At 41.4% G+C, this 11,103-nt stretch overlaps 2 protein-coding genes across 2 annotated transcripts in view; one reads left to right on the top strand and one right to left on the bottom strand.

Moving 5' to 3' along the window:
* The window catches only part of ABI1 (abl-interactor 1), a gene marked incomplete at its 5' end in the record, with an annotated part of 19,526 nt that extends 11,456 nt beyond the window's left edge, over positions 1 to 8,070 (top strand). Inside the window, 3 exons of the mRNA XM_010134829.1 lie at positions 1,081 to 1,167; positions 5,333 to 5,518; positions 7,184 to 8,070. Of these exons, the coding sequence (XP_010133131.1) occupies positions 1,081 to 1,167; positions 5,333 to 5,518; positions 7,184 to 7,359 (449 nt within the window). The remainder of the gene's footprint in view (positions 1 to 1,080; positions 1,168 to 5,332; positions 5,519 to 7,183) is intronic.
* A 1,112-nt stretch (positions 8,071 to 9,182) lies between these two features.
* PDSS1 (prenyl (decaprenyl) diphosphate synthase, subunit 1) overlaps positions 9,183 to 11,103 on the bottom strand; it is a gene marked incomplete at its 5' end in the record, with an annotated part of 14,616 nt that continues 12,695 nt past the window's right edge. The window contains 2 exons of the mRNA XM_010134828.1: positions 9,183 to 9,430; positions 9,916 to 9,996. Coding sequence (XP_010133130.1) covers positions 9,290 to 9,430; positions 9,916 to 9,996 — 222 coding nt within the window. The remainder of the gene's footprint in view (positions 9,431 to 9,915; positions 9,997 to 11,103) is intronic.

The following is an 11,103-nucleotide window of genomic DNA, read 5'->3' as shown; positions in this document are numbered from 1 at the left end:
GAATTCCCACCTTCATGGGAATTTCTCTGCTTCAGTGCATGAAAAATTCCACTGAGAAGGGCACAGTATAAACAAATGAGTTGATGTTTTGTTGGATGTTTTCTTTTTTGTTTTGTTCTTTTTCTCCCCTGTTTCATGGGGAGATGTTCTGCCAGAGCTGGTACTTTGAGTGGCATTCCCTGCTTCCACCATGCCTTTTTCCTACCTGCAGAGGGAAGAGTTGAACATCGCAGCTGTCAGCCCAGATTCTCTGAGCACTGGTGTCATACAAGTCATATCTCATTACTCACCAAATAGGAACTACTTCAGAAAAGACAAGCTTGCAGGTGCTTCCTGGGGAGCTCTGTTGAACTTTTGCCAGCATTTTTAGGTTGCTGGGTGCCTTCTAACCAGTGAAGACTTAATTTAAAGTAAAGCTCCATTCTGCTCTAAACCCATCTGATTTTCCTACCAACAAGGTCCCTTTTTCTATGTAAGACGAAAACATAGTAAGCCAAGACATTGCTCCCCACCCCAGCAGAGCAGAATTAGGGGAGGTGCTCTCTGTAGAAATAATAAGTATTGGTGGTGCACCATCATTTCCCTTGGAAAGTAGTCATCTTTGCTCTGTCTCAGTGCTGCTTTGCTGTGCTTCGTGTAGTGTTCCACTCTTATTTTGGCGGAGTCATCCAGGTGAAACATCACCTCTACTTCTAGTAACGTACTTTAAAAGAGATAACTACTGAATTTGAGTAATCCTTAACCTGGCAGCAAGATGAAAAGCTCAGTTTCGTGTGCTCCCCAAGTGAAGCAGAGCAAGTCCCTTCACACACACCCTGTGCACTTCCAGACAGCCTGCGCTTGGTTTTATTTTTTTCAGCTAAGCTCGGGCAGGCTTTGCCTTTTGATCCTCGATTAACATGAATTCAGCCTTGTTGGAAACACAAGCTTGAAGAAGGTTCTTCTGTGTTTGTGTTCTTGTTGTTCTTTACATACTTTGTTTTGTGGTCCTTGTTACTGACGGCTGCTTTTGTTTGTTTCCTTTTTTTTTTCCTTTGTCTGTTTGACTTTCCTGATATGGTGTATGTGTGTTGCTACCAGTTTCTATTGCTCCACCCCCTCCCCCTATGCCTCAGTTGACTCCACAGATACCTCTCACAGGCTTCGTGGCCAGGGTGCAGGAAAACAGTAAGTTTGGACAAGCTGAGCTGTTAAAGGGTAGAGCCTACTTTCTTCTAGCATGCATGGCTGGCAAGTCAGACTCCTATTTTGTTTCCTTTTCCAGAAGCTAATACCATCTTGCATTCTATTGGAGCTGAAGGGCACACTCTTCAATACTTTATAACGTGCATGATTATTACTGACCCATCTGAGTTCTGAACTGCAAATTTATTTTAGAAATACAGTGTGAAATACATGGCATATGTTTAGTGTGAATATAGAAATGTATCTTAATTAAAAATATTAATTTCATGTTGAATCATCCTGCCTGAGCCTTTTTCACTAGAGATAATTGATGAGCTTTTATTAGAAAGGCTTATGTAGACTGTCAAAACATGTACTGTGTAACCACTGAGTCTAATACTGTAGTAGTTCTCAGACAGCCTTACAGTCACTTGAAAGTGTTCAGTCTTATGATCTAATGCCATTACAAAGGAGCTTGTAAGGTATTTCTTCCCTCAGCAGCCTTTCATTCTCCATTTCTTTGTGTTCTCTAGCCAGATTTCCCTACTGACCTTCTTGCAGCATAGCTCTGCTTGTTAGGTTTGAGAGCACTGTGCTCCCTGGCTGTGATCTGTGCTGCAAGGTGTTCTGTACTGGTGACTCTACTTTTACCAATACTGCTTGATCCATTTCGGGTGAGTGTTGCTGTCACAAATGCTAGTGCAGGTGTCAAGTCATGTTCCTGATCTGGGGACGTTTTTGCTGTAGAAGTACGTTGCAATTCTGTCAGCAACAGGATGAATGCGGTGTAGATAGGGCATGCAAGAAGTGTAAGATGTTGGTAAAGCCCTAGTGTGGTTTGCTGGGATCCTAGGGGGTACTGCTACCTAGTAGCTATATAGCTTCAGCGTACCTTTAGGGGTCCCCAGATCTGACTAGTGCTGCTTTCAGCTTCCCCTTAGAGCTTTCAAGTGGTCATGTTCCGAGCATTCCCCTAGAGATGGGAGACATCTCTCTGGTTCTCATTTGAAAAGAAGGTGTTTTGGTATTTTGCTAGGTAAATAGTAGGAATCATGTTGAAGTGGAATAGTATGCCACGAAACAGTATTGATGAACCTTTCCAAAATTCAAAGTGTAGGGATAAACCTACTGAAGAAGTTGGTTACAGAATGTCTTCACTTGCAGATAAACTTGAAAATTGACACCTGCTTCTGAATTGTTCCAAGTATTGTTCTCCTGGAGATAACACAGCCGTTGGGAGAGCGGAGGTGAAAGGGACAGCCTTATTTGCGTGTGCAACAACAAAATGCAAGCTGACTTGTGAATGAGACTGCAGCAAAAATAGCTGAAGCTTGAAACCTGGCCTTAGGAATTGTTCTTTTTATTTTCTTTCTTTTAACAGTCCCTTGGGTATGAAAGTTATGTAATGAGTATGGCTTTGAGCTGCTGCTGCCTCATTTCCAAGGCAGGGGTGCGTGTGGCAGCCTGCGCGTATGCTCAGCAAAACCGGCTGTAGAGGCTGTTGTTGAGTTTTGGCATTGTGTGCTAGACTTTCATCTGCCTCATTTTCTGCAAGAAGTCTACGGGGGAGTGGAGTTAGGGAGATGTGTGAGTAGGTCTTTTCCTTGTTATATAAAGATCTGTGGGTTTGGAAAGCAACATCCTCTGCTCTGTGGACTTCTTTCAGAGGACAAGGACAGAGGGCTTAGAAACTATGCGACGCCTGTTCTTTTTTCCTGCGCCCTGTGCCCAAACTGTGGGTATCTCCTTCAGGCAGGTTTTCAGGTGTGTCTGGTGCCCAGGGACAACCAACTGGATGTAAATTGCGGTACTGTCACTCCCAGTTGTTTCAAAAGGAATCTGCTGGTCCCCATTTAAAGAACAGGGATGTGAACACAGAGAAGAGATGTCTCAGTTTGGAGCTGTATAAATGCTGATCCTTTTACCCTTTCTCATTTAGAGTGTGGTTTTCTGTATGCTTTTTTCCCTCCCCTAGGAAAAGTAATGCTATTCTTGAGTCTGCCTCTTAAGTTCAGAACCAGGGAAAGTCTAGGTTAAGATCCAAGAGGTAGGGCTATAATTCCGTGGGGTGGCACCTGTCTAATATTCTGCTTCATTCTCTCCCCTAGTTTAAATGTCAAGTTGAACTGCTTTAAATGTTTCCCATAAAGCATGCAGTTTCTGCACTGCATCTCAGTTAGGGTATGTGTTGGCGCTTTCACACTTGCATTTCCTGCCCTCTTCTCTTCTTTTCAAATAAGCAACTTCAGTGTTGAATAAGTACAACCTTTTAAGGTAAGGATTTCTCAAGATCACGAAGGACTGTTATTTCAATACTGTTTGTTTTTCCTGTCTGTGGATGGAAATTAAGGGGAGAAATACGTTTTGTGAAAGACGTGCTGAAACTACTGCACAAAACCGATCCATTCATAAGGAGGGTTGTCATGTGTCTGTGGTGGATTAATGAAGCCTGCCTGTGAGTGCTATTCAGTAACACAGGCAAGACACAGCATTCACTTGGCCAAAGACTTTGTTAGCCTGTCTCCAAGGGATGTAAATGGGCTCTCCTCTATGGGAGAGGAATCACTAATACAGTGGCAGCCAGTCTTACTGATGGAGAGCGCTGGGGGGTATACAGCTCAGCTGGTCAGGAGAAGTTGGCCTTGCAGGTGAAAGACTAGCATTAGCTCTTCAATGGGTAGGAAGTGGGCTGGGTGCCAGGGTGAGGCACCCTCTGCCCCAGCAGCTCCTCCTGGCTTCTGCCCCCTCACAGCAGGAGATACGGCTTCTCCTATACCGGTGCAACCAGTCTGACCCAGCTAGGACATGGGAGGGGGCAGACATGCCCCACTTGTCGGGGGCATGTGGCTAAAGAGCAAAGGTTAGTCACCACTGGAGTAGTGGCCAGGTGAAAGTAAAGAGCATTAAACCAAACAGAAACCCTATTTCTAATCTCCAGTGCTATTGCAACTAGCAGTAGCTAAAGCTTTACCCAGATGGTATTTCCTTGCACTGCAGCTTGGCTTTCCTCTCAAAATTAGTGTAGTGTGCTGGAGCACATGCCCAGCCTGACATGTCCTTCCAGTCAAATCCTTTGTAGAGCAGTGGTTTTCAGCCTGTGTTTTCAGTGTGCAGACTCCCAAATCTCTTGTAATTAAATCTGTATTTCTGTTTAACAAAGTTGAGTTTAGAGACAGTAGCTTCCTTTCAGTAACTTCTGGCTTTCGTAGTGCTTACACCTAGGTCTGCGTGTAGTGGATCACAGTTCCCAAGGAGTAGGATAAGTGACTTGATGTCTTGCATCTGAACATGCTCTCTCTTTCCTCTGCTGCCAGCTACTGTGAACGTTACTAAAAACTAATTTGATGAACTTATTTTAGGAGTCATTTGTACCGTAATGCTTTTCTTTTTCCCTCTCCCAAAGCAACTTGTGATTGCACTGATTGGCGCATCTCAGGGCAGAAATTTGACATTTTGGATTATACACTTAATTCCTTGAATGCTTTCTCCCCAAGAGCAGCAGCTGCCTGGTGTAGTTTTCCATTTATTAATCGAATCCTGGATGTGTGCGCGCACACAAGATAGTCTGCGAGATAAGGATCTGTACAATACTTTTCTTCTGCAGAAGGATTACTTGGCTTTATCTTACCTGGTTAAACCTTAAACACTAGTCTATTCCTGTTTTTATGATCTTTTGTCCCCTTAACATTAGCTCTGAGAGAGAGGAATCCAAGGAAGCAGTGTTCAGAAATAAATTGAAGTGCTTGTTATAGACAAAGGATTTGTTAAAAATTAATGAAGCTGCTGGTCCAGTGCAGAGGCCTGTTGCTGCCTGGCTCAGAGGGTGCCACTCGGAGTCCTCCCATAGCTAACCGCTGCAGCTAGCCCCTCAGCGCATGGGCGTTGGAGCAGGAAGCTTTCCTCTCTGCTGGTGTTCAGCTTATGCCCTGCAGCATGTGCTTTCACTCTGGTAGCATTTACACCTAGATTTGACCACTAATAACAAATGTAGTTGTATGTTGTAGCTGTTAATTCGAAGCCTCTGTTTCTAATCAGTGCATGGTATTATAGTGCATGCTATGTGCGGTGTCACCCCCACCCCTTTTATTTACAGTGTCCAGCCTCAGGTTTGTTTGCATCTCTGCACTGTTTTGATTTAAGAAAAAACATAATCTCCAAACATTTCTAGTTGCTGATAGCCCGACTCCTCCCCCACCACCGCCTCCTGATGAGATGCCGATATTTGATGATTCTCCTCCTCCTCCACCCCCTCCCCCTGTGGATTATGAGGATGAGGAGGCTGCTGTTGTGCAGTACAGCGATCCTTATGCAGATGGAGATCCTGCTTGGGCACCTAAAAACTATATAGAGAAAGGTAAGAGAAGCACTGCAACTGTGTTACTGTGAAAGGAATGAAGGACTTAGCCTGGGTCTGATGAAAACAGTCATTGTCCCTGCAAAGTCAGAACTCAAACCATTCTTTTCTTAGTTTATCTGTGGCTACACCTAATGTGATGAAGTATAATCCTTCTTTGGAAGGATTATAAAATACCTTCAAGCATTCTAGAATGGATAAAAAAAATCCTGTAAGAGCAGCAGATGTAAATCAGACAGCTTTTGTCTTAGCTGAGCTGCTGGATTGTGTCTGTAGCTACCTCAGGATTGCTGGGCAACCATCTAGAAAGTGTCGCAAAAAGGCCAGAAAGTCTGAGCTCTGTTTATCCTGTGAAACTAGATAGCTCAGGTGGATCACTGGACTTTCAACTATAAAATGTAGTGAGACTTCCTTGGAGATTTACCAGTGTCTCTAGATTAGCAGAATATATGAACTGTGCTTAGGTACGTCTCTTCCCATGAATAACTGAGATGCCAGTTTCCTGCCTGTAGAGTTGTCTGTTCTGACAGTGACCATTTTGTCAACAGCAAAGTCTCAAGTTTTCTCATGATCTGGCTGGTACTGTAGTGCATATTGAAATGGGGTACGGTACTTGGGATGCCTGTCTTGGTAGAACTGCTGTGTTCCACCTTCACTCCCAGCTGGGCTGCAGGCAGGACATACCCCTGGGATGAAAACCACCGGCAGACTGCATCACTGTGTGCTAGGCGTTGAGAGAGAGATTTCTGAGAATGTACATAGCTGTACAGTAGAGGTTCTTGGAATTCAGAAAACTGATCAGCTGCATAAATCCGTGTTAACTGTTTTAAAGGGTAAGGCTGTGATGTCCAAAGTTTGTGTATTCATAGCGGTAGATTTTGATTGCAGTATTATTGGTGGCAACGTGTACTTTCCTTAGGGAGAACTCTGAATTATATACGGTGAGTTGGAGGTTGGTAAGAGTAATGTATTCACCAAGCAGGTACTGAAAAACAGCTTATGTTGCCGTGAATTGGCTTCTGCGTTTTCCTACAGTAACTTCTACACTTGCACTCATTGCACCTCCTTGAAAACATCTTGGCTGAATGCCAAAACTTACCGTGCAGAAGCTCTGTAGCAAAGACCATCCATTTCTGTACAGTGGCTTTAAGCAGCTATGTTTACAAGATCATACACTGAAGTACATGCTGTATAGCTGCAGGGGCTGTACTGTAGGATTTAGTCCACTTATACAGAATGATTTTTTTAAATTACTTTTTTTTTCAGGCTTTCTCTAATCAAGAGATCCCTCTATAGGGATCTATATGCTTTTGAGGTAATCTGACCAGAATGACTGCCACAATCCTGGAGCCATTTATTTCATAGTTCATTGTTCAGGTGTCCATATGCTCTACTTTACTATGTTGCAGGCACATATGTTGTATCTCTGTCAGTAGTTAAACAGAGTGTTCAGTGTAGTCGCCACCCACGACTTACTGGTAGCTAAGGTTCAAGAGAAGAGAAATTTCATTTTCTGGACTTAACGTTTAACAGAGAAGGAGTGTGAATTCATTATGGAAAATCTCAGGGTAACAAACTGGTGTTTTAAAAAATAATTGTACTTCAAAAAAAGTGAATACTGGTGCTGTTAATAAAATGCTAAATGTGTCCCTGTTCCATCCACAGTTGTTGCTATATATGACTATACAAAGGACAAAGATGATGAGCTGTCGTTCATGGAGGGTGCAATCATTTATGTGATAAAGAAGAACGATGACGGCTGGTATGAAGGAGTTTGCAATCGAGTAACTGGCTTGTTTCCTGGGAATTATGTTGAATCAATCATGCACTATGCTGATTAAAATCCTTTGCTTTTCAAAGCTGGGTCTTGTATTCAGTCATACCATGATTATTTACAAGGGGTAACTAAAAGCTAACAGAATTGTCTTAATATACTTTCAAAAAAAGATGTGCCCATTTCTTCAGGCCATACTGTTTCAATGGTATGATTGAATGTCCATCCCTCTGAGTCTTTGGAGACACTATGTCTTAGCTGATGGCAATTTGTAAAACAAGCAACTGTCTATAACTGGTTATACTTATTTACTTATGCATTGTTAATTTTATGACCAGCCTAAATATTCTGGGGAAGTAGGGTATAATATTTAATGAACCATGATCAGATCGTGCCATTACATTTTTCAATACAGCATGGAAACTAACACTACGTTAGACTAACATATTAAAATCTGGATGAGAAGTTTAATGTTAGTGCTGGTCATATTACTTTTTGTTTAGACTCTTTGCTCATTCTTGAACTATATTTGTTTAAAGCATGCATACAAACTTATGTATTGAAATATACTTTTTTAAAAATCCAAGATGCTTCCAATTGTTGTAATCTTTACCTGGAGTATTCTCACTAAAGTCTATTACAATGAATTGTTTGGGTCTAAGGTGTCCATGTGAATCAAAAAATGGGTGGTCTTATGTATGTGTAATTTGTACCTGAGTTTTTTTAATGAGTAAATTTACATTATGACTTTTTCCATTCATAAATATATAAGTGAACCGAAGGTCTTGTCCATTACTTTGTTGGTTGACTTGGCTAAGAAGTTTGGAAAAACTGCAAACTGATGGCTGTGTTACCCCAGGCAATGTACTAAAAAGCAAATGTTTGTAAACATGACTTTATCACTGACAGAGGGCAAATAAATTAGATATGAAACCTAAATTACACATTTATACATACTCTTAAAAGTTCTTTTCTTCCCAAATTAGTTTTAACTAGGTTCAGTGAAGAACCCTTGCTATCTAGATACAGTAAGTTGCACACCACCTCTAACTGACATTTCTCAATGGAAACTGTGTCTGGTGTGGTTATGTGCCCAGCTGAGCAGAGACAGCAGGCTGTCCCCTCTGGAGGTCAGAGGGGGAACAAACATGACAGGAACTTGGCCACTGTTCCTGGACCACAGGAAGAGATAGTTAGAGATGATGGTACATCCCTGCTCTACATATTCTGTGGATTAAATAACCTGAAAAGGAATGTGGTAGGAGTGGATCATTCCTGTGAAGAAGAAAGTGTCTGGGACTGCAAAAACAGGCTTTGAGGAAGGCACTGATGGAAGTTGAAGCTTTGATTGGCTGCTGCATCACTCGTTTTTAGTGTTAGAAATCCCAAGCCTTTCATTTTCTTAACTGTAGCAATCTCAAATTCTGTATCTCGTTGGTTGCTACTTGCAATACGGCACTCCTGTATTTCATTATGAATTGCAAAACTTCTCACTGATGTATAAAACTAATTAAGAGTCTACACACAGTCTTCTGTAATAAAGCAATTTTCATAGATACAATTTCAGGTACACTTCTGTACTTTAACAGCCAGGAAAGCATTCAAACCATCTCTCTTCATGGGACTTTACCAGATTGAACAAAGCACACCTTACTTCAGTGCAAACAAGTGAAATGAGGAACAACTTCAGTTCTCATACACTGATTTGTATTTATTCTCCTTGTGGTGTTTGTGCATCAACATGTAAACATCGTCCCCGTGCTCCACAATTAACAGCCCCCACTAAAACAACGATACAGCACAGTTTGATTTGCTCTGCATTGTATGGCTCCTCATAATAAAACACTTTCAACTTTAGGGTTTTTTTTTTAAAAAAGCAAACACAACTCCCCCCCATTTATTTAAAAAAATAATTTTTGGTAGCCTGTGTTGGAAGCAAGTAACTTTTGAAGTAAATTTAGGCACAGTCTGGTAAGTAGCTGCCGGAAGGAGTTCTTTCACTTGTCCCGCATGAGTACCATTTCTGTCAGTTGAATGAGGGCTTCTCTCTCAGGGGATGGCCGTAGCTTACTGATCTCTCTTGTAGCTTCATGGCAGTAGCGCTGGGCGAGGTAGGTTGTTTGCTGCACACCATCACTCTTACAAAAGAAAGTTAAAGGTAATGGATAACTGGTCAGCCCTCCTTCAGCCCCTTCCAGTTACAGGGGGGAGTTTTAAGGTCAGTAAGTACACTGAACGCTTAATTACATGATGAAGAGGAAAGGAAAAGGATTTTTGTATAGTCATTGAAACCTGCATCTCTTCCCCAAAGTATTTAAATACTGAAACTCATCCATGCTATACTTAAATATACTTACTACTATTCAGTAGGATTAAAAACTAATGATTTAACCCCTCCCATTCCTGCCCTAAATAAGTAACCATGCTATCCTGAAAATATAGGTATTAATTTGGCATAAATTATTCAGCCTTTTCAGACCAGAGTCAATTAAAACTGATATGGAGTGTGCCAATACCAACATGTGCTTGAAAATGCAGTCCTGCTATTTTACTTCAGAGGCAACAAATTTCAGTCTTACTTTGGCAGAGACAGCGCTTCAGAAATAAAATATACTGGTCTTACCTGCAACACGTATTTCCGAGCACGTTCAACGTCGCCTGGCTTACTGAATCGTCTCATTATCATGGCATTCATTTCTGGAAACTAAGCACAAAGGGAGAGGGTTTGGTACTGCTAATGAGTTGTTTTCCATGTAGCTGCTTGCTGAGGTCAAAAAGAAACCGAAGTATAATCCTCTTCTCCTGCCACTATCATTAGTGTAGATATAGCTAAAAAAAAAATAAAATCAGGGAGATAACTAAAGTCAGTTGTCTGAGAAAGACACTGCATCACTTACCTAAACATGCAGGTACTTTCTTCGGACACTCCAGAATCAGAAAAACGTGCTTAACAAATAAAGGACACAACTGAAGGCAGCTACTCTGCAGAAGAATTATTTTTGAAGGAAAAGTATTTGTTCATCTTGCCTAAAAGATGAAAGGGTTGTAGTCAAAGATAGGCTTTTACTGCCGTACGCTTGTAAACAGTGATCTGCTTTCCTTGCACACCTTTGGTCCTGAAGTGTGCCTACAACCTTGTTAAGGAACAAACACGTAGCATCCCTCGTGGTTGTGATGTGACCCTATTACTCAGAGGTGTTCTTCCTGGAAGGTAGACTTAGGAGTTTATCGGTGACTCGTACGTGGCTTCCTCTAGATCCTAGCTTGCTTCCTGTGTAGTGACAATTTAATTGCAATGTGCATATGATACATTGTCACACTATTCATATTTACTGTTAATATTTACAGTGATATAGGATGCATACTTTACTTTCATTTTTATATTTAAACACTAAAGGATATAGAAATCCTTACACCTGTATATAAGCCTGTGAAAGGCTTATATACTGCCCATTAAATCTGCAGAACTGCTAATAACAGCTTTGCATTACAGAAGTAAACCCTTAATTTGCAGCTGTACTAGTTTAAGACTGGCTTTAGACTTAGCATATACTAGTGTATCTATCTCCTTAATAAAATAAATGTGGTGGTTTTTTTTAAACTGAGTGAACAAACTTTAAATACTAAGTAAATAAGGTTGACATAAAGGCTGCTCCTTAATGCTAATGCACAAAGATGTACTTCAGAAGGAGAGGAGAAAATAAGAATAAAAGGCTGTCACTGGAGATCCAGAGCACATTAAGAACTGAAGTATGTTTGTCTGGAAGACAATGTGAGGATTACCAGATAATTTAAAAGGGATGCAGGACAG

The sequence above is a fragment of the Buceros rhinoceros genome, unplaced genomic scaffold (genome assembly GCF_000710305.1).
Source record: "Buceros rhinoceros silvestris isolate BGI_N320 unplaced genomic scaffold, ASM71030v1 scaffold37514, whole genome shotgun sequence".
NCBI lineage: Eukaryota > Metazoa > Chordata > Aves > Bucerotiformes > Bucerotidae > Buceros > Buceros rhinoceros.
This window is presented reverse-complemented; position numbering and strand designations above follow the sequence as displayed.